Source organism: Lepus europaeus, chromosome 4 (genome assembly GCF_033115175.1).
Source record: "Lepus europaeus isolate LE1 chromosome 4, mLepTim1.pri, whole genome shotgun sequence".
Taxonomy (NCBI): domain Eukaryota; kingdom Metazoa; phylum Chordata; class Mammalia; order Lagomorpha; family Leporidae; genus Lepus; species Lepus europaeus.
This window is the reverse complement of record NC_084830.1, coordinates 91,711,979-91,735,816: the sequence shown is the minus strand read 5'-3', so window position 1 is coordinate 91,735,816 and position 23,838 is coordinate 91,711,979. Positions and strand designations below refer to the sequence as shown.

Here is a 23,838-nt window from a genome sequence, read left to right as displayed (position 1 = left end):
GCACCTGCTATATTGAAATATTGATTCACTATAAAATGGGCTACTGATACAACTGGGTGAAGTTACAGGTAAAAGTAAGCCCAAGGCAATTTAGAAAATTATCAGAGGGTCTTTGATCAGATACCTTCATTTTAATAAAGAAAAGACTGATGAAAGGATGTGATGTATTAGAATTACACACACCACTGGGAATGAACATGTTTACCTTTTAGGAAGCTCATGAAGCACAGCTCTAATGTTTAATCCACTCAGTGACTTAATAATAACTAAGATCACAAATGCATTTAATTATGGAATCCTAAGAAATAAGTCTTATTAGAATTAGAGAATATGGCATGAATACTTCTCATTGTTTCTAAAAGTGTCTCAATATGGTAGTTCATTTAGAATCTTAAAATTCACTGAGACATGTTTATATGCAAAATAAGAAAAGGACTGAATCAATAGTCACAGGTGGGCTGGCGCCGTGGCTCAACAGGCTAATCCTCCGCCTTGCGGCGCCGGCACACCGGGTTCTAGTCCCGGTCGGGGCACCGATCCTGTCCCGGTTGCCCCTCTTCCAGGCCAGCTCTCTGTTGTGGCCAGGGAGTGCAGTGGAGGATGGCCCAAGTGCTTGGGCCCTGCACCCCATGGGAGACCAGGAGAAGCACCTGGCTCCTGCCATCGGAACAGCGCGGTGCGCCGGCCGCAGCGCGCTACCGCGGCGGCCATTGGAGGGTGAAACAACGGCAAAAGGAAGACCTTTCTCTCTGTCTCTCTCTCACTGTCCACTCTGCCTGTCAAAAAAAAAAAAAAAAAAAAAAAGTCTCAGGTGACTAACTCTGACCTAACTTAACACCGAGAATCAAGTCGTTAACAACAAAACAGCTCAACAAAATACTAGAAATAAATTAATCAAAGCGCACTTCCTTCAGATGGTCAATCACCCTAAGGAATAATTTTAAAATAATTTTAAAATGTCAAGTTCATCAGGGAAAAACTTACCAGTCTTTGATTTAACCGCTTATTTTCTTCTTCCTTTAACTGCAGTGTCTGCAAGTAGAAAGAACAGTCCTATGGTTTATCTTTGTGCCTACTCAAATAAATCCAAATAGAACAACTGTCAAAAAGTTTCTATCCTGGGGCCAGCGCAGTGGCATAGAAGGTTAAGCCACCACCTGCAGTGCCAGCATTCCATATTGGTGCTCCACTTCTGATCCAACTCCCTGCTAATGCACCTGGGAAAGCAGCAGAAGATGGCCCAAGTGCTTGGGCCCCTACACTCATGTGGAAGATTGGGAGAAGCTCCTGGCCTCGGCCTGGCCCAGACCTGGCCACTGCAGTCATTGGGGGAGTGAACTAGTGGATGGAAGATATCCCCCTCCCTCCCTTCTCCCCCTTCGCCTTATCTCTCTTTGTCCTTCAAATAAATAAATAAATAAATCTTTAAAAAAAAAAGTTCCTATCCTGGTTCCACCTTTGATTCCAGATTCCTGCTACTGTGTACTCTGGAAGGAGCAGGTACTTGGATCCCTGCAATCTTTGGAGGAGACTTGGATTGAATTCTGTGCTCCCTGCTTCAGCCTGGCCCAGTCCTGGATGCTGTGGGTATTTCAAAAGAGAACAGCGAGTGCAAGATCTCTATCACTCTACCAAATAAACAAATGAATAAATTTTTTTAAAAAAAGTTTCTGTGTTCAAACTAATGTTCAGGTATGGAAGGTTAATGGGGATACCATTTTTATATATCTTTTGCAACTTTTAATTATTTACTGGCTTAATGAGAATAAGGTAGTTTTTTTGATGTTTCTACCTAAGGATTATCAAGCTTTAATATGCACCTGAAACATCAATACAACTTGCTAATATGCAGTAAACACCCAAGATCTTCCTCCATAAACTAATAGGTCTCATCTAAGAGAAGGAGTCTGAATTTAAAGTCATCTCAGTTGATCCTGAGGTGGGTAACCACAAAAGAATAGGGGTGTGCATTTGGAACTGTGGTAAAGATTCCATGTCATATGGAAATGCCTGGGTTTGAATTTCAACTGTGCTTCTGATTCCAGCTTCCTGTTTGTTACCCTGCAGCCTGGCAGGCAGCAGGTGATGGTTCAAGTAATTGGGATCCTGCCACTCAAGCAGTTTGAGATCCAGACTGAGTGCAGGCTCTTGGCTTCGGCCTGACCCAGAAGCAGCTGCTGCTGGCATCTGGTGAGTGAACTAGCAAACGGCTGGAAGATTCATTCTCTCTCTCTCTCTCTCTTCCCTGTACCCTGCCCCATAGCTTTTCAAATAAAAAAACCGAAACAATATAATTCTGTATTTGAACAAGTTGTGATACTTTGACTGGATTTTTATCATAAAATTAAGCTTGTAGAAAGATAATGCCAAAAATCTTAAAGTACAAAAACAAGTCTATGAATAAAGATTTGCCAAACATGTGCAATTTTATACACAATTACAGAGAAACCTCTTATGGTCAATTTTCTTCTGCTCCTTTCAATTAAACTTTACTAAAAACATAACTTTAAAAAAATCACATAATTCCTTTTTTCATTATATTTTTGTCTATTTCCAAAATAAAACACTTAATAATTTCTTTCTGAAATATATAAAATTCACATATGTAATTTTACTGAACTCTAATTATGACAAATAAGAGCCTTGAAATACCACTGCATACTGTGTAGCAACTAGGAATGCAAATGATAAGACTTCTCAAAACATTAACAAAGACAGTACATTATATGTTTTCATAATTAGTTTCCACAATTGCATATCAGAAGTGAACATATTACAAATGGCATTTTAAGAAGAGAATGTACTTACACGTTCTAACAGCATTATCCTCTGTTTTTCTTCAGATAGTGTATGGATATTTTCTCTAAAAGTGAGAGAATGATTTTAGCTTTCTGAAATTCTGAACTTTGTATTTTCCAATTAAGAATTTAGAGATGTAAATCTATATATTATAACAAATTTATAATTTGTACTAATTTTTCAAAATCGGCTTATTTAAAATTAGTGTTGTTTACTTATTGTACCAAGACTTAGGTCAATAAATCTTTTGAAATTATAACCAAAACTTTGTGTATACAGTTATGTTAGGCTAATCTCTAAATTTCACATTTTTCTGCAAGGCTTAAGAACCATTCTTCTTACTCTGAATGAGTGAACCTATTTACTAAGAACATCAACAGACTTACTAAATGACTGTAATGCAGTCACTATCCCACATGTGCTCTTGTCCATTACAGTAAAACACCCAAAGCATAACTACAAAAGTTAAAAAATTCAAAAATTAAAAAGAAGGGAAAATATTGCTAAGGTTTTAAAGTCCTTTTATAGGTATAATTTCCCCAATTTTTTTGTATCATATTAATTCTTCTAGGATGAGGTTCTGCCTAATACAAGGTAATGAAGACTTACTCCTGTAAGAGGTTTATAATATTAATTTTTATATTTAAGTATGATCTATTGTAAGTTATTGTACATAGGGAGGAAAGAGACCAGTTTCACCCTTTTGCATGTGGATATCCAGCTGTCCCAGCACCATTTGTTGAAAGGCAATGATTTCCTGTATTAAGATGTCTTGTATCTTGGACTGTAATGTAGGCATTAATTTCTGAAATCACAAATCTATTTCATTGATACCTATGTCAGGCCACTAAAATCATGGCTTATTACTTTAGTTTACAAATTTTTAAAGCCTGGCAACTTTTTTCTTTAAGGTGTTTGGCAATTCTGGGTCCCTTAGTATTCCATATTAATTTCATGATTAGCTTGTCCTTTTCTGCAACAGGAGGCAGTTGTGAGGAGTGCATTGTGATATAGTGGGTCACTGTGATATAGTGGGCCCATGACACCTACATCCGATGTGGGCACCAGTGCAAGTGGCAGCCACTCCCAATTCTAATCCAGCTCCCTGCTAATGTTCCTGGGAAAGCAGTGGAAAATGGTTCAAGTCCTTGGGCTCCTGTACCCATGTGGGATACCCAGACAAAGCTCTCAGCTCCTGGAAGTTGAGTCCTGGCTGTTCTGATTCCAATCTATCTTCCTGCTAATGTGCCTGGGAAGGCAACTGAAGATGACCCAAGCACTTAAGTCTTACCACCGGTGATACAGAAAAGAGAACCATTCCCTGATTCACTTGACAAAGGGCCACAATGGCCAGGGATGGGCCAGGCTGAAGCCAGGAGCATGGAACTCCATCTGGGTATCCCATGTATATGCCAAGTAGTGTATTAGAAGTATATTTAGCAGTAATTTGAAAATGAATTAATGATAGTAAATGAGTTACAATGTAGAAAGTGTGTTTAGTGAATATTCAAATAAATACAAAATACAAATATGTGGATTGAAGCAGAACATAACCACAGATCTGATTTTTATGTTTATAGATATTAAGTTAATAATATTTGCAAATTATAGATGAAAAGAATCATACTGACAATTTTATCTTGTTAAATTCCATGCAGTCTGAATATGACATAGTTGTCATGACTTCTAATGAGGTATTTGAGTAATGCAAAGTAAAGGCTAGATAGAAAATCTCCTCATGTAATCATATTCACTGATTACTTGGAAAGAATTATGTAATCATCTCAGTAGTAGTAGATCTGTCAATTGATAAACTGACGGTTCTTAATTAAATATAACTTAAAAAAAAAAAAATCTTTGTGGGGCTGGTGCTGTGGCATAGCAGAATAGCTGCCGTCCCCAGTGCCTGCATCTCATATGGGCTCCAACTCAAGTCCTGGCGCTCCACTTCCGATCCAGCTCCCTGATAATTTGTCTGGAAAAGCAGTAGAAGATGGCTCAAGTACTTGAGAACTTGCATCTACCTGGGAGACCTGGAAGAAGCTCCAGGTTCCTGGCTTTGATTCGGCCTAGCTCCAGCTGTTGCAGCCATTTGGGGAAGTGTACTAGTAGTAGATGGAAGATCGTTATCTTTAAAAAAACAAAACTCTGTAGACTAGCAATAAATTTGACAACTCTTTCCTTGAGAAGTATGAAGGTATGTTCTGAATAACTCTGAATAATTTATTTTCTGATATGAAATCAGAATGTATTGATGTATTGATCAATACCAGATGTATTGATTCTTATTTTAGTTAATATCAATTTTTAGAATTCTGAGACTTACTCTGTGATTTGATACATACTTGAGTTGCAAAACTATTTTCTAAGATTGTAACTGCATTGCTCTATTCCTCTAAAGCCTTATTTACTTCATTGTTTCCTATGACACAGGAGTCTCATACTCTGATTTTGTGTCTGAAAGTACTCATTCTCCTTTCAATCCATTTCTGATTCATTAGAGTGGGTCAAAGTCACACTTCAAAGCATCTAAATAGTAAATAACTATTTTGGTGAACTGAGGAACAGGAGCCCTCTCCAATTCTGAAATTCCCTCTAACTTCATGGGTGCAGGGGCCCAAGCACTTGGGCCATCTTGTACTGCTTTCTCAGGCCATAGCAGAGAGCTGGATTGAAGTGGAGCAGCTGGGACCTGAACCAGTGCCCATATGGGATGTCGGCACTGTAGAAAGTGGCTTTACCTGCTATGCCACAGCACCAGGCCCGTAACATCAACTCTTAAGCCCTAAACCTCTGCAATTCTAAAGGTAACAAAGTTGTAGTATTTTTCTCCAAACTAGAGAAATCTACATCAATTATATACTTCAGAAACAGCCTATTGCTATTCCCTCACCAAAATGAATATATTGATTACTACAGAAACTCCATGACCTCCTAAGTAATGGATGGCAAAACTTAAACAGCCCCTTGTAAATGAGAACATTCCAACTCTATTACAGTGATTATTACGGCAGTCCAGGTAAGTTTTGGTGTACATACTAGATGCAGTATGAAAACAACAAAATGATTAACCTGTTACATTAAAATTATTTCTCACAATTCCTTAACATAAAGAATTAAAATAGCACAGTTTACAAGATATATGAGCTCTAAAGACTGTAATATGTAATTTCTTCGGAGTTTTAGGGTATACAAACAAAAGAGACACACCATTGGGCCAACTAACCAAAAAAAGAAGACCCAAGTGAATAAAACTAGAGATGAAAAGAGAAATGTGACAACAGACACTAAAGAAATAAAAAAGAATTACCAGAAATTACTTCAAAGAGCTATATGCCAACAAACTGGGAAACCTAGAGGAAATGAATAGATTCCTGGACAAGTATAACCAACCTAAACTGAGCCACAAAGATATAGAAAACCTAAACAGACCCATAACCAAGACAGAAAATGAATCAGTATTAAAGGCCCTCCCAAAAAAGAAAAGCCCAGGAATGGACGGATTCACTGCTGAATTCTATCAGTTTATCTATTTAAAGAACTAACTCCAATTCTTCTTGAACTATTCAAAACAACTGAAAGAGAGGGAATCCTCCCAAATTCTTTCTACGAAGCCAGCATCACCTTAATTCCTAAACCTGAAAAGGATGCAACAAAGAGAATTACAGACCAATTTCCCTGGTGAACATGGACACAAAAATCCTCAACAAAATTCTAGCCAATGGAATCCAATAACACATCAGAAAGATCATCCACCCAGACCAAGTGGGATTTCTCCCTGGTAGGCAGGAGTGGCTCAACATTTGAAAATCATTAAATATGATATACCACATTAACAAACTGTTAAATAAAAGCCATATGATTATCTCAACAGATGCAGGGAAAGCATTTGATAAAATATAACACCCTTTCATGATGAAAACTCTAAACAAATTGGGTATAGAAGGAATATTCCTCAACACAATCAAGGCAATTTAAGACAAACCCACAGCCAGCATCATATTGAATGGGGAAAAGTTGGAAGCATTCCCACTGAAATTTGTTACCAGACAAGGATGCCCACACTCACCATTGCTATTCAATATAGTTCTGGAAGTTTTAGCCAGAGACAGCCATTAGGCAACAAAAAGAAATCGAAGGGATACAAATTGGTAAGGAAGAAGTCAAACTACATAATTCTTTATGTAAAGGGACCAAAGAACTCCATTAAAAGACTATTGGAGGCTGGCGCTGCGGCTCAATAGGCTAATCCTGCGGCGCCAGCACACCGGGTTCTAGTCCTGGTCGGGGTGCCGGATTCTATCCCGGTTGCCCCTCTTCCAGGCCAGCTCTCTGCTGTGGCCTGGGAGTGCAGTGGAGGATGGCCCAAGTCCTTAGGCCCTGCACCAGCATGGGAGACCAAAAGAAGCACCTGGCTCCTGGCTTCGGATCAGCATGGTGCGCCAGCCGCAGCAGCCATTGGAGGGTGAGCCAACGGCAAAAGGAAGACCTTTCTCTCTGTCTCTCTCACTGTCCACTCTGCCTGTCAAAAAATAAAAAAAATAAAAAGAGACTATTGGAACTCATAGAAGAGTTTGGTAAAGTAGCTGGATATAAAATCAATACACAAAAATTAGCAGCTTTTGTATACACAGACAATGCCATGGTTCAGAAAGAACCTTCAAGATCAATCTCATTCACAATAGCTACAAAAGAAAAATCAAATACCTTGGGATAAATTTAATCAAGGATGTCAAAGATCTCTATGATGAGAATTACAAAACATTAAAGAAAGAAACAGAAGAAGATACCAAAAAATGAAAAAATCTACCATGTTCATGGATTGGAAGAATCAGTATCATCAAAATGTCCATTCTTATAAAAGCAATTTACAGATTCAAGGCAATACCAATCAAAATACCAAAGACATGAGATCTAGAAAAAAAATGATGCTTAAATTCATATGGAGGCACAGGAGAATTCAAACAGCTAAAGCAATCTTATACATACAAAAAAACAGAGCTGGAGGCATCACAATACCAGATTTCAAGACATACTACAGGGCAGTTATAATCAAAACAGCATGGTACTGGTAGAAAAACAGTCAATAGACCAGTGTAATGGAATAGAAACACCAGAATTCAATCCACACATCTACAACCAACTTATATTTGATCAAGGAGCTAAAAATCAATTCCTGAAGCAAGGACAGTCTATTCAACAAATGGTTCTGGGAAAACTCAATTTCCACATGCAGAAGTATGAAGCTAGATTCCTATCTTACATGTTTACACAAAAATCCACACAACATGGATTAAATATCTAAATCTCCAACCCATCAAATTATTGGAGAAAACCTGCAAGATAATGGCACAGGCAAAGACTTCTTAGAAAAGACCCCAGAGGCACAGGCAGCCAAAGCCAAAATTAACAACTGGGATATGGATACATCAAATTGAGAAGTTTCTGTACTGCAAAACAAACAGTCAGGAAAGTGAAGAGGCAACTGAAAGAATGGGAGAAATCATTTGCAAATTATGCAACTGATAAAGGATTAATAACCAGAATCTACAAAGAGATCAAGAAACTCCAAAACAACAAACAACCCGCTCAAGAGATGGGCAAAGCACTTAAATAGACATTTTTCAAGAGGAAATCCAAATGGCCAACAGACATGAAAAAATGTTCATGATCACTAGCCATCAGGGAAATGCAAATCAAAACCACAATGAGGTTTCACCTCACCCCAGTTAGAATGGCTTTCATACAGGAACCAACAAACAACAGGTGCTGGAGATGATGTGGGAAAAAAGGCACATTAATCCACTGTTGGTGGGAATGCATACTGGTAAAGCCACTATGGAAGACAGTTTGGAGATACCTGAGAAATCTGAACATAGCCCTACCATACAACCCAGCCATCCCACTCCTTGGAAGTTACCCAAGGGAAATTATATTGGCAAATCAAAGAGCTGTCTGCACCTCCATGTTTACGGCAGCTCAATTCACAATAGCTAAGACATGGAATCAACTTAAATGCCCATCAACAGAAGATTGGATAAAGAAATTATGGGATATATACTCTACATAATACTACATAGCTGTAAAAAGAAATGAAATCCAGTCATTTGCAACTAAATGGAGGAATCTGGAAAACATCATGTTGAGTGAAATAAGCCAATCCCAAAGGGACAAATGGCCTATGTTCTCCCTTGTATGTGACAGCTAACTGAACACCTAAAAGGAAACCTGTAGATGTGAAACTGATACTATGAGAAGCAATGACTTGATCAGCCCTTGTCCTGTTGAGGAACAGCTTACTATTTTATTCTTTTCAGTATTTTCTTTTTCTACTTAATACCATCGGTTGAACTCTTTACTTAACATAGAATTATTCTACGGTGTTTAAACCAAATTAAAATTTGATCAGTTAAAAATAAAGAGTGGGAATAAGAGAGAGAGATGTACAGTTCGGCACACACTCACTCGGACACACCCCTAATGGTAGAGCTAGAAACATGGCAGGGGATTATGGTTATGTGTGTGTGTGTGTGTGTGTGTATATATATATATATATATATACACATATACACTATATAATATTACACAGCAGTAAAAAAAAAAAAAAATCCTGTCATTTGCAGCAGAATGGGTGAATCTGGAAAACATCATACTTAGTGAAATAAGCCAGTTCCAAAAAGACAAATACCATAATTTCTCCTGATCTGTGGTAACTAAGAGATCACATAAATGGAGATGTGTACATGTGAAACTGACATTTTGAGATCCAATGGTTGTTTACAGCCCTTGTTTCTGTTGTTGAGGAACAGTGTTTTTTCCTCCTACTATTAGCTGAACTCTTTATTTAGTGTGTAGGGTTAATCTTATGAGTATAAAGTAAAGTGAAAACAGATCTTTATGAAAATTAAGAGTTGGGGGCCGGTGCTGTGGCATGGTAGGTTGATCCTCCACCTGTGGTGCCGGCATCCCATATGGGCACTGGTTCTAGTCCCAGCTGCTCCTCTTACAGTCCAGCTCTCTGTTATGGCCTGGGCACCAGTTCTAGTCCCAGTTGCTTCTCTTCTGATCCAGCTTTCTGGTATGGCCTGAGAAAGCAGCAAAATATGGCCCAAGCACTTGGGCCCCTGCACCTGAGTGGAGACCCGGAAGAAGCTTCCAGCTCCTGGCTTTGGATCAGCCCAGCTCCAGCCGTTGTGGCCATTTAGGGAGTGAACCAGGAGAAGGAAGACCTTTCTTGTTGTCTCTCCCTCTGTCTGTAACTTAACCTCTCAAATAAATTTTTTTTAAAAAAAATTAAGAGTGATAATAATAGAGGGAGGAGGCAGAAGGGTGGGCATGCGGGCAAGAAGAAGGGTATGGTGGGAAGTCTATGTTTCTCAATCTGTATATATGAAATACATAAAATCTATATGCCTTAAATAAAATGTTGAAAATAAATAAATAAATGTCTTATATAACACAGTAGAAGACTGGCAAACTTACTGTACAGACATCATGCTTGTCTCCATTGCTGAATCCACTCTTCCTTCTTCTGCTGTTTCCAGGACAGGTCTATCTATTTCACCTGGGACTTCAGGTGCACAAGCTCCATAGAGTTCTGGGGCTGCAGCTACATATGGTGAAGGAACAAAACTGCTACTTCTCAACTTACTGACTTCTTCTTCAAGCTTTTTCTTTTCCTCAAGCAATCGAGCTCGATCTTCAGAAAGTGACTCTATCAAATCTGAAAGATCACCAAATTAAAATAAGCATACAAAATGGAAAAACCAAATGCATATTTCTTCCACTTTAAAAAAGGAGCTAAAAAGACATCACAAGCAGTACTAACCTTTGTCCCGTTCTTGTTGTTGCATTGTACTTTTCAACTTATCACTAAGATCATTTATTATGTTTTCTTTTCTCATTTTCTCTCTTGTTAAAACAGTGTTAAAATTGGTCTGGAACAACAGAATAATTATTTTAATTTTATGCCCACATTTAACAGAGAAGGCTGGGAAAATAAACTTGCAAATATTCTTTTCTGTGGTACAGTTACACATGTAGAAAATATGAGTCATGAATGTTTATTTTCAATAAAAATGCTATATAAATGCTAAAGGTTGCATTTTCTTTCATTCCAATATAGTATCTAAAATAAATTCTCATTATTACCCATGTATTTATTGTCAGAGGAAAAGCACTAGCAATCATTTTGAGATAAACAAGTGAAATGATCAACAACCTGAAGACTGCTGTTAGACACCTTTCTCTCTGAGTGATCTTCTTGTTTCAAAATTCTTCCTTTGTTCTTTAGCTAAATCTTGATTATCACTTTACAATTTACAGGTTACTCTATCCTGTTTCTCACATCTGGCTATTTGCAATGATCAGTAGATCTGATCTGTATTGGTTTGATTTGTTATTACTCAACTGTTAAATGCTCTTACCAAGAAACACATCTATGTATGTGCACAGATCTCATGAGAAAACTGCTGACATATAAAGATAATGGGAAGAATGATGAAATTATCTAGATTGACTCTTCCCATAGAGTTCTATGGTCTCCTGATCAATGAATAATCTCAGTAATGCTGACAATTGGGAGAATTAACGGGAAAGAATGACATTTTTTGAAAAAAAGATTAATAGAGGAAATGGATTGTGACACAAGTAGCTGCTTGGGATGCCAAAATCCCATGTGTGAACGCTGGGTTCAAGTCCTGGTTGCATGACTCATGATCTAGCATCCTGTTTTGCTTGGGAGACAGCAGAGGATGGCAAGTACTTGGGTTCCTGCTACACACATGGAAGACCTTAACAGACTTCCTGGTTCTTGGTTCCTGGCCCAAGCAAGAAGTGAACCAGTGCATGAAAGATATCTATCTCCCCACTTTCTGTCACTGTGGCTTCCAAATAAATAAATTTCTAAATATTGAAACATTAGCAGTTTTTTCTATCAGAAACTTTCAGTGAACTTCTTGAAGTATCCTCATATATTATCTCTCTATACATAAAATATTTGTAAAATCACATTGAGCAATTTTGCTTATTTTTATATCTCTGCTATTTCTATAATATGAAAAGGATTTTAGGATGATTATCACAAGCTGTAACAGGCATGTTAGAAAGAAGGCTAAATAAGAACCATGTAGCCACAACACAAAAATAATCTGCATAGAGATAGATACCAGTAAAAGCATCTAAGTACCACTAAACACACACACACACACACACAAACATACACTACTGAAAATTATAAGGCATCTCATAACTCATCTTTTCTAATTTTCTTTTACAAATATTAAAAGAGGCCTTAAAATACTTAAATTACACAGCCATCGGGCAGTGCCGCGGCTCAATAGGCTAATCCTCCACCTTGAGGTGCCGGCACACCGGGTTCTAGTCCCGGTCGGGGCGCCGGATTCTGTCCCGGTTGCCCCTCTTCCAGGCCAGCTCTCCGCTGTGGCCAGGGAGTGCAGTGGAGGATGGCCCAAGTGCTTGGGCCCTGCACCCCATGGGAGACCAGGAGAAGCACCTGGCTCCTGGCATCGGATCAGCGCGGTGCGCCGGCCGCAGTGCGCCAGCCGTGGCGGTCACTGGAGGGTGAACCAACAGCAAAGGAAGACCTTTCTCTCTGTCTCTCTCTCTCTCACTGTCCACTCTGCCTGTCAAAAAAAATAAATAAATTTTAAAAAAAATTACACAGCCATTAATTTCATAGTTTTGATTTCAGTTAATTCATATCCTACTTAATTTTGAAAACGTGATATTGTGTATGTGCTCACAAAGACGACTAGGGACAGAATATAAGAGAACTACTATTCCCATTCTCTAAACACTTGCTTTCCTTGATTTTTAGGAAGCCACATTTTGCTTTTTTCTGGGACACTTTTCTCCCACTAGGCTTCTGAAACTTAAAAATTCTCAAGGAGCTTGAGCTGCTTTTTTTCTTATTTTCATTGTGTTTCCTAATTTCCTTTTCAAATTCTATAAAGACTTTAATTAATCATAGTATTTTTGGAAAAAGAAAAATACCACATTATGGGTGTACATATTTCATAACACATAGTAGCTTGAGAGATGTATCCCTCAGGATGAAAAAGTATGTCATTATCTTCCTTAGCAAGGCTTGCAACAGCCACTCAACTGCCCCTGAAGCTGCCTGTCGTGTAGTCCTCTCATTTTTCCCATAGTCTCATGGCTGATGTCCACTAAATGTAAACACAACTATGACACTCTTTCTCTTCAACTGCTGTCCTCTCAAGGCATTCTAGTCCTGTGTGATCTGGTTCACCTTTACCTCATAAACACAAACTCTTATCATTGACCAACAAAAATGAATAACCAAATCAGCAAAGTTCAGCAATACTCCCATCTTAATGTACCACTCAGCCTCGTAAGAATCACAAAAAGAAATGTGTGATAAATTGGTACTAATCAGCCTTTATCTTAGGATAATAGAATTTCAGAGCTCAGGGAAAAAATTCAAATATCCTCTATGTGGTAAACATCATTCATTACTTTGGAGAAAACTAACTCTAGCTTTAACGATGTTAAATGATCCACACGAGATAATACAGGTAATGAAGAAACCAGACAAAGCATTCATATTTCCTAATTTTGAAGCGCCTGAGATCAAATGACATAATTACTGTTAACATTATTTTAAGATGTACTACTATTGTGTAGAAATTTAATGGAAATAATATTCAATGTAAGGAAAATCACATCTAAGATATTAGAAACAGCTACACAATGAATTTAATTCGCAAATGAAATGGGGATGAAGCAAACCTGTTGCTCTGCAATCAAAGATGTTCGAACATTCTGCATTTCTTCATTCTTTCTTTTTTCTTGCTCTTCAAGCTGTTCTAGAAATTTAGCTTTTTCTTCCTGTAGCTTTTCTTGAAGTTCAGCAACTAAGCTTGAAGAATCCTCCCTGGCAGATTCAGCAGCAGAACTTCAAAGTTAAAAATACTATTAATTTTTTATAATTACAGATGCAATCAAAGTATACAGACTGGTCTTCCTTGAACTAATATGGTGTGAAAAAATTTTCTATGTGAATTCTAGCTAAAAAGTAAACCATAGGGGCCAGCGCTGTGGCACAGCTGATTAATGTTCTGACTTGAAGCACCGGCATCCCATATGGGCGCCAGTTCAAGACCTGACTGCTCCACTTCCGATCCAGTTCTCTGCTATGGCCTGGGAAAGCAGTAGAAGATGGCCCAAGTCCTTGGGCCCCAACCCGGAAGAAGCTCCTGGCTCCTGGCTTCAGATCAGCACAGCTCCAGCTGTTACAGCCAATTGGGTAGTGAACCATCAGATGGAAGACCTCTCTCTAACTCTGACTTGCAAATAAATAAATAAATCTTTAAAAAAAAGTAAACCAGAACACAAGTAAAACATAAAAGACTTATACAGATGATAAGCACTTTGCCAATAAATGGTAGAATAATTTTATCAGATAATTTCAAGATGAAAAATTAATCTATTTTCAGAAAAAGTCAGTTTCAAATTTGTTTTGTAATTCCTATAATTTTCATGACTGAGCAAAATATTTAAAAATACCTTACAGTTATATACATTGAAAGATTATAATTTCCATAAATTAGAATCTGGTCCATTTTGCTAGATAATAAACATATAAAAGAAAAAAAAATAAATAACAGAAAGCACATCTACACATTCCTGTACCCACTTATTTTCCTCAAACTTTGCTTGATGCTCAAATTACCCTCCTAAAAGACAGAGATATGTGGTTGTCAAAAATATACCTTGAGACTAAAACCTCTAGGAAAATCTAAGTTTTCATGCTTTGTTTCTAGAAAAGCTGGAATAGTAACTTTCTATTCTATAATTCATCTAAATAGAAGGAAAAGAAGAGAAATTGCTATTTTTCTCTAGAACTACAGGAGAGACAGAAGGTTAAAAATCATAGCATTGCTGGAAAAGTGACAGGCTGCATAAACCAAAGTGTTACTGAGAAATCAGAATACAAAAACTCTCAGATTAACAAAAAAAGTGCTTAGGATAAAATTAAGTATGGACAGTGATTAAAAATAACCCTGTTTAACTCATGCTTTCCTTGAAGAAATATCTCTACCATTTTATGGTAAACTTTCATTATCATGAGCAAAAGCTAAGATGCCAGGTTCCAGGCAGCAAATCAAGGAAAATAATATGGACTGAGGTTGGAGAAGTGGGACCATCACGAATAGTGATGGTTTCAATTTTTCCTTTAAGTACGATAGAAGTTAATAAAAAATTCTGTCTAGAAAACAATATGATGTGAATTTTGGTTTTAAAAAGAAAACTATGAAAAGCAGTATTGGTAAGAAACTGGAATACAGTAAACAATCCTGAAATAGAGTAGATTTCAGCTAGAAATAATAAAACAGTATGGTTCAAATTGTGTGTGCATATGGGCGGGATATTATACACAGGAGCCCAGTATTTCTAATTTCTAGGTGTCTTACATATTTGGATTGCCTGGTGTACTCAATATCAGGGCTGAGATAACACAGGCACCAAAGGATAGTTCCAGGCACACAATTATGCATACACATCATCATCTCTTTGAAAACACTATCAGCCCCAACCCTAGAATGAACACACTGGATGCTTACTACAGGCTATATGATACAATGACCAGTGAAGTCAAAGATGTTTAGCAGTAAAAGCAAAGAAAGGAGAGCTTATGATATGAAGAACAATCAATAATTATCCTGTGCTGGGGGCCAGAATTTCTTGTGGTTGTATTAATCCAGATGAAAGTACACATTATGCTACACTGTTGGAATTTTCTCAATAGACAATGGTTGTAAGTGACTATCAGTCACATAACTTTATATTACCTTAGAAACAGAAATGTATTTGACAAAAGTGCAAATTAAACCTAGCTCGCAACAGCGAAAGATATTTTGTTTTTCACCAGCAATAGGGATTAGTTTTCTTTGGGGAATAAGCTATGATGCCCTGGGGAGAGCAGGACGTCATGAAGAAAAACATTTAATCTAATAAAACTACCAAAGAAACTTAAGAAACTTAAAAATTGGTTAACTCCTCCTGCCAAAAAAAAAAAAAAAATGCATGTGCCCTTTTATTTGCATACAAGAGTACTGTAAAGAGCTCAAAGAAATAAAATTTATCATGGTGCAAATTTTTTTGAAATCTATGCAGTTTTTTCATAATACATTTACCATGAACTTTGTGTCAATTTCAAATCTTCCCACTAAAATCACTATCTCTTTTACTTTTACCTTTCCATGAAACTGTTTGAAGTACCTGGGATATAAACTGTCATGAACTTTGAACACTCACTTAAAATTGACTGTATTAAATCTGGGTCTAGTAAACAACTTTTTTTTTTAAACTCTTTGAGATTAAACAATGAGGTTAGAATTGTAAAATTAAAATGTTACTACCTAAACTCAGCCAGATCTTCATTATTACTTTATGCCATGTAAGGTGATTAATCATGGAGTCCACAGACCCATGTAAACCACACACACATTCTGCACTCATCTTGTTGTACAGTTATATGAGAAAGCTTTTTCCCCATATTGTCAAAAATAGTGTAAACTATTCACCTATTATTTCCTACTTTTAAAAGATAATTCTGTAATTCCAGGTAGATTTAACAGCTATTTATTTACTGTCCATTTGCAATTCTTGTGATCCAGATTTTCTTACCTGCTGTTCACTATCTATAATGGATTATGTGCCTTTTATTTTTTATCTTACACATTTTTCTGTTAGCCTCACAGTTGTTTCTAATACATGCAGGACCGTGCAGTGAAAGCATACCTGTGTTTCACTGTGTGTCTTTATATTATCATTGGTTTTTTTCCAAGGTTTCCACTCCAAGAGTACACATATGGAGTGCCCTTTACATCAGGTTCTGTGTTCAACATTGCAATGAAAGATGTCCACATATGAGGAATTCTGAAGAAGGAATCTACTGTTCTCCCTACATATTGGAAGCCACATATTTGGACACCGTGAGAAGTCTAAGAGGTTTTCTAGTAATCTGCCAACTTTGGTTTCTCTGAACAATTGTTGTAGTCTTCCAATGACTCTAGCAGCATCCTGAAGATCTGCTGACATTCAGCTTGCAGATTTCCTGGACTTTAAAACTGATTCCTATCATTCATTCCCCCAGAGTTCCCAACCCTCATGAAGGTTCGATATTAAATACCATTATCTTGGAAAAGTGGTCATTTTTTAAACTCATTACACAGAGATAGAAAAAATGATTCCAGAGTAAATTCCTGACAGAGAATCTAGAAATGATTCTCTCATCTAATTGGGACTCAAGGCAGCAGTGACCTCACTGCCAGTATAAGGCGAATCACTGGCAGACCAGGGCACTCCATGGTAGGACAGTTCTTTGAGATGAGCTGAGTAAAGATGCCAAGGCTGGGGCCAGTGCTGTGTTGCGGCGGGTTAAGTCACCATCTGCAGCGCCAGCATCCCATGTGGACAGCAGCTCAAGTCCCAGCTGCTCCACTTCTAATACAGCTCCCAGATAATGTGTCTGGGAAAGCAGCAGAGTGCCTGGTCCCCCGCACTCATGAGAGACACGGAGGAAGATCCTAGCTTCTGTCTGGCCCAGTCCTGTTCACTGCGGCCATTTTGGGAGTGAACCAGCAGACTGGAGGATCTCTGTCTCTCCCTCTCTTGCTGTTAACTCTTCAAATAAGAAAATAGATAAAAACAAATAAACAAACAAAAAACAAAGTAGCAACAGCCAGGACACATCCCAGCTGTCACTTTAAATCCTGCCAAGTCTTCCTTGGCAGTATTATCCTCTTCTCCCTTGTCTGAGGTACTTAGTGTCATTTCATATGAGCTAGTCCCTTTCTCAACATGCAGTTTAAAAGCTTTCAGGCCATTGTTACCTTTGAATTCCCAGATAACCAGGAGATTAAAAATCTAGCCAAGTAAGAATTGTAAAGCATTCAGTGTATATTTTGATACTAACATGGGAAATGTGTACAAGAATGGATACAATGGAAAGGACAAAATTAATGTTGCATCAGGCCATGACTGTTTACATGGATGCAGTGATCACAGATTTAAGATTCCATGTGGGCTATTAATACTTTGCTAGGTTGACTGCTTGAAACCAGAACCAAATGGACAACATAAATGAAAGGATACCATAAAGAACGAATGATAGGCAAACTGAGCCCATTATTTAGTTTTATAAATAGCCCTAGTGGGAAATAGTCAAAGCATTCACTTCCATTGCCTTGCTGCTATCTTGCTACAATGATACAGTTGAATAATTTGAATAGAGACTATCTGGCCCTCAAAGCCTAAAACATTTGCTCTCTGGCCTTGAATGTTTGCCACTCTGAATCAGTAATTCTCAAGTATGTTCCACAGACACTTGATGGGGTCATGACTTTCAGAGGGTAAGAGACTCAAAAATCTATTTTCATAACACTGAGATGTTATCTTTTTCACCTTGCTGACATTTGCACTGCTGATAAAACTGCTGGCACTTAAAAACTAAAACCTAAAAAAAAAATTGAATAATAATTAAGATTATTATATCTTTATCACTGAGCACAACTTTTTAATATTCTGTGTGAAAAAATTACACCTAATTATAAAGTATTTCCTAGTTTATTTGCCTAGTTTATTCCCAGAATGACCAATTCATGGTGCCACAAAAAAGCATGGATAAAAGATTGTTTATAACAGAGATAGCCAATAAATGATAACGTAAAGATTAAGAGGGGCTGGTGCTATGGTACAGCAAGTAAAGCCACTGCCTACAGTACTGGCATCCCATATCGATACCAGTTCAAGTCCTGGCTACTCCAATTTTGATCCAGCTCCCTGCTAATGTGCGCCAGAAAGCAGCAGAAGAAGGCAAAGTGCTTGGGTCCTGCACCAACGTGGGAGACCCCGAAGAGGCTCCTGGTTTTCAATCAGCTCTATTCGGGCTATTGTGGCCATTTGGGGGAGTGAACCAGTGGATGGAAGACCTCTCTGTTCCTCTCTGTAACTCTGCCTTTCAAATAAATAAATAAATCTTTAAAAACAGATTTAGCTTCTTAAAAAAGATTATGAAATAATACACTGATAGAGCTTCCCAGTCCCCAGTAAAATATTGAGAAAATTATTTGAATTTTAATATAGTAATAGAGAAGAACAGTTACAGTTACATAAAATGACTATTTAAATATTTCTCTCCTTTTCCAGTTACATGAGTGTAAGGCTGGAGGTTCTTTTCTTGAAAATTCTGGTCAAAATGTATTGCAACACAGCGGATGCAGGAGAATCCATTAGGACAAATGCTCAAACAATTTACATATATAAAATATTTTCAAAAATAAAATAATCTGAGTCAAGCATTTGCCCTAGTAGGTAAGCCAACAATTTGGGAATATCCACGTCCCGCATTGGAGTGGCTACATTGAAGACCTAGTTACACTTCTAACTCTAGCTTCCGGTTAAGTGCACCCTGGGAGGCAGACGATGGCTCAACTAATTGGGTACCTGCCACTCACTTCAGAGACCTAGACTGATGTCTTGGCTCTTGTCTTCAGCCTGGCGCAGACCTGGACATTTCACACATTTGGAGAGTGATCCGAAAAGACTCCCCACTCACCTTTACCCCACTCTTGGCATCTCAAATGAATAAATTAAAGTAAAAAAAAAAAAAAAAAAAGAGAGAAGAAAAAAAACCTCATTCATGCAAATATGTAAAGGATTAAATGATGAAAAATTTTCTAAGCTACTTGTTTTCATGTTTAGTACAGAAAATAATGACAAATATAATCTGCATCAATAAAATCACTTTGGAGACAATTTTGTTTTTGAAAGAGACTAAAGTTACAGAACTGCTCATTTTAAAAAAAATATTTAAAGGGTGGTAGGTACTTCATATAGAATGTGACTTAAACAGAACATTACCTGTAAATACTAAATTTGCTAGTCATTTAAAGAACAAGTTTAGTAAACACTGGTTTAGGGGAAAGCATCTAAAGGCATGTACAGGGAGAGGGTCCAGAAAATACTTAAAACAAGAATATGAGAAATGCAAGCTTAAAAGGCTCAAGATTTGTTCCTTGCATGGATACTAGATGGAGAACAAACCACTAATAATTCATAGTGTAAATGATAGGATTTTGGTGTGACAGAGGTCAGTCAGTGGAATGTCATCATCAACCACATGATGTGGCTCCACTAGAGGAAGAGTCAAAGCATCTACCAGAGGTATGACACAGAAAACTCTTTAGCAATGGTTGTCCTGAGGTCTGTAATAGAAAGTTCTGATTAAAGGTTTATAGTAAACCTACAAAAAATACTAATACTATGATAACCCATTAGAGTACGAACACTCTAAATCTGGTATTCAAAGGTAATGCAATCAAGAAAATACGAATCCTCAACCAATTCCCAGACCTGAATCAGCAATCAATTACATCATCAAAGAGTTGGCCAGCTATTTTCCACACTTCCAGGGAACTACTTGATCCTGGCCTAATGTGATCCCAGTGCTACTGTGGCCTCAGAGATTACTTGTACTCAGGAGATAAAGTTTGTACATAACAAATCTCTCAGCAGAAGCAAGTATTTCCTTACATCCAGACTCTCTACCAGAATAAACTACTGACAAGTATCTCTATGAAGAAAATTACAGCAGCAAAGGTCAAATAAAATCTCTAGAACTGTACAACACTTCATATGACATAAAGACCTTAATCACATTTTTATTCAACCTAAATATGTTCTCCAAAACTAGCAGTGGGTTATCATAGAAGTCAATCAGATAAGAACTGCAATTCAACTACTGTTTCAAGTATGAGCTCCTTGCTGGTTCAAATCAACAAGGCCCCTACTACCTAAGAAAGAGCCTGCAGATTTGGTATCTTACCCCACTCTCACCCCCTCATTCCTATTAATCTAAAGAGGGAATCAACTCTGAATTTTGGCAGCAACATATATCACATTAGGATTTGGCATTTGGAGGCATTTACCAAAAAACTTCTAAGGCTATTTGTGCAGAACCTAGAGCAGAAGCTTTCTTGCATGAGGACCATACTATCATGCATGGTGCTCTATGTTTGGGTCACATTTCCTAGCAGGTAACTGAGAAGTCTACTGCAGAGAAGAATTCCACAAGGAGTCTTTGGCAAACCCTATAAAAGAATCACAATCAAGATCCTTCAGAGCAGTTAATTAGTTCCTCATTGCAAAATAGTTTTATGGGTTGACACTGCACCCTTGTAGAAACTGGAAGCTGACCACAGGATCCCAAATGACCAGGACACTATAGTCTCTCAATACATAGCTCTCAGTTAATTAATCAAACTATGAGTTTGCAAATCACCACTCTCTCACTTTGACAAATATGGCAAAAAATGAAACCAAGTTCAAACAATTCCTAAACAAAAAAGGGAAAGTACAGGAATTTCCGGTTCCTTTTACATTGCTTCTTTTCTCCATCACTATCATGGGAAAAAAATAGCAGGCCTGGTATCCTTTTGATTCTGTACAATGTGCTCATATTCTTCAGAACAGTGAAAACTAATGGGCCCACTGAGAAGTAAACCTGAAGAATAGCAGTGAAGGTAAACCTCTGCACTGGAAATACTGCAAGCAGTGAACCCAAAGTTACCTAGGAGAAATGGACAGCGATACAGAAACATGACTCATGCAGATTAGCTAACAGGCTGGGCTAGACAGTGAAGGATATGAAATGGACTAAATTCAAATTTGGTGACAAGTTATTTATGGAAGAAGAATATGGATGAATATCTTAAAATAGGCACAACACGTGAGGAGACTGAAGTCTTTTGAAGATACTATGTCCCACTCCTAAGAACTTGTTAATAACCACACAGGCAAGCTCAAAATTTCACTGTCAGGAAACTTCTTTATCCATTCATATCAGTCTCTGTTCAATAGGCTGATAAAGATGTGTCCAGCAAGGAATGACATGAGGTTATCTACAAGTTCAGCAACATGGTTTTACATATATCTAGCAATAAAACACTGAGCTCCTTGCACAACGGTTCCCTACGGAGAAAGGCCACTTAGTAGCAGCAAGTACACTCACTGGACCATGTCCATGATGAACAGCAGTATGTCTTCACAACATTTATTCTCCATATGATTTTTACCATCTATGCCAAAAGATTTCAGCCAAAACTTATAGAACCTACATAACACCTGATTCAGAGTTGCTACTGAATACAGGAACCCATTTACAGTAAAACATGTACAGCCATCGAGCAGTGCCGCGGCTCACTAGGCTAATCCTCCACCTTGTGGTGCTGGCACACCGGGTTCTAGTCCCGGTCGGGGCGCCGGATTCTGTCCCGGTTGTCCCTCTTCCAGGCCAGCTCTCTGTTGTGGCCCGGGAGTACAGAGGAGGATGGCCCAAGTGCTTGGGCCCTGCACCCCATGGGAGACCAGGAGAAGCACCTGGCTCCTGGCTTCGGATCAGCGCGGTGCGCCGGCTGCGGTGGCCATTGGAGGGTGAACCAACGGCAAAGGAAGACCTTTCTCTCTGTCTCTCTCTATGTACTCTGCCTAAAAAAGAAAAAGAAAAAAAAAAATGTACAGCCACGACCTGATGCCCATTAAAGTTATTGTCTTACCACATATGCCAATTTCTATAGTAATTAGCCTGATGCAATTGTGATAGAACTACCAAAGACTTAACAATACCAGATGGCTACCATTCTACAGGATTAAGATAATGTTCAAATGTATTGTGTGCTCTAAACCACAGATCACTGCTTGACTTGAATTTTCACAGTGAGAATACACAGATTAGGAGCCAGCATTGTAGCTAACTTCTAGCATGTGATATCAGCATCCCATATAGAAATGCTGGTTCCAGTCAAAGCTGCACCAGTTCTGATCCAGCTTCCTGCTAATATGCCCAGGAAAGTAGCATTAGACTGCCCAAGAGCTTGGGCCCCTGCCAACTATATGGTAGACCAGGATGAAGTCCTGGCCCCTGCCTTAAGCTTTCCCCAACCCTGCTGCAGTCACTTGAGGAGCAAACCATCGGATGGAAGATCTCTCCCTTTCAAAAAGAAAAAATTAAAAAATGAGGGAGGGTACACACACTGGAGAAACAGAAATGAGGGGGCTGGTGTTATGGCATAGTGAGTAAAGCCACTGCCTGCAATACCATATCCCTTTAGGGTACTGGTTCAAGTCCTGGCTACTCCACTTCCAATCCAGTGCCCTGCTAACATGCCAGGGAAAGCAGCAGAAGATGGAATAAGTACTTGGGACCCTGTATCCATATGAAGACCTGAAAAAGGCTCCTGACTCCTGGCATAGGTCAGGCCCAACCCTGACTGTTGCAGCCATTTGAGGAGTAAACCAGTAGATGGCAGTTCTCTGTAACACTTTAAAATAAATCAGAAGTTTTTTTTTTAAAGGAAAGAAACAGAAATGAAAATAATAATCAGTATTGTATTAACATAGTGAATTAAAATAAATTTTTGCATCCTCTGTATTTTGGGGCTATGCTGATTTAGAATATGTTTCCTTCCCTCTAACAAAATTCCTTTACCAGAAAAAATTAACAAGGTACCACTAAACTGGAAGTATACTAATATTATTTGGACTCTTAAGACTCCTCATTTGACCAACAGGCAAAGAAGGAGACTGTTGTATGGATTACTAAACCTCATTTTCAGTGGGAAAGAAGTTGCTACTATACAATAGGGGCAAAGAGAAACAATACTTGACCCCATGGGCTTCTTCTGGAGAGGACATTGGCATTGGTGTGGTCAGCAGTGAAAAGAGTCAACTAAAGCCGGTGCCATGGCTCACTCGGGTTCTAGTCCCGGTTGGGGCGCCAGATTCTGTCCCGGCTATTCGTCTTCCAGTCCAGCTCTCTGCTGTGGCCCGGGAAGGCAGTGGAGGATGGCCCAAGTGCTTGGGCCCTGCACCCGCATGGGAGACCAGGAGGAAGCACCTTGGCTTCGGATCGGTGTAGCTCCAGCCGTAGCGGCCATTGGGGGGGGGGGGGGGACCAACAGAATAGGAAGACCTTTCCCTCTGTCTCTGTCT

The 23,838-nt window shown here is 38.5% G+C and overlaps 1 protein-coding gene across 4 annotated transcripts in view; it reads right to left on the bottom strand.

Annotated features, from left to right (window-relative positions):
* The window catches only part of RB1CC1 (RB1 inducible coiled-coil 1), a 92,745-nt gene that overhangs the window by 8,461 nt on the left and 60,446 nt on the right, over window positions 1-23,838 (bottom strand). For all 4 annotated transcript variants that reach the window (XM_062188499.1, XM_062188502.1, XM_062188500.1 and 1 more), the window contains exons 16-20: window positions 13,573-13,738; window positions 10,628-10,736; window positions 10,282-10,522; window positions 2,809-2,863; window positions 985-1,032 (exon numbers count right to left, since the gene is read on the bottom strand). In XM_062188499.1, coding sequence (XP_062044483.1) covers window positions 985-1,032; window positions 2,809-2,863; window positions 10,282-10,522; window positions 10,628-10,736; window positions 13,573-13,738 — 619 coding nt within the window. The remainder of the gene's footprint in view (window positions 1-984; window positions 1,033-2,808; window positions 2,864-10,281; window positions 10,523-10,627; window positions 10,737-13,572; window positions 13,739-23,838) is intronic.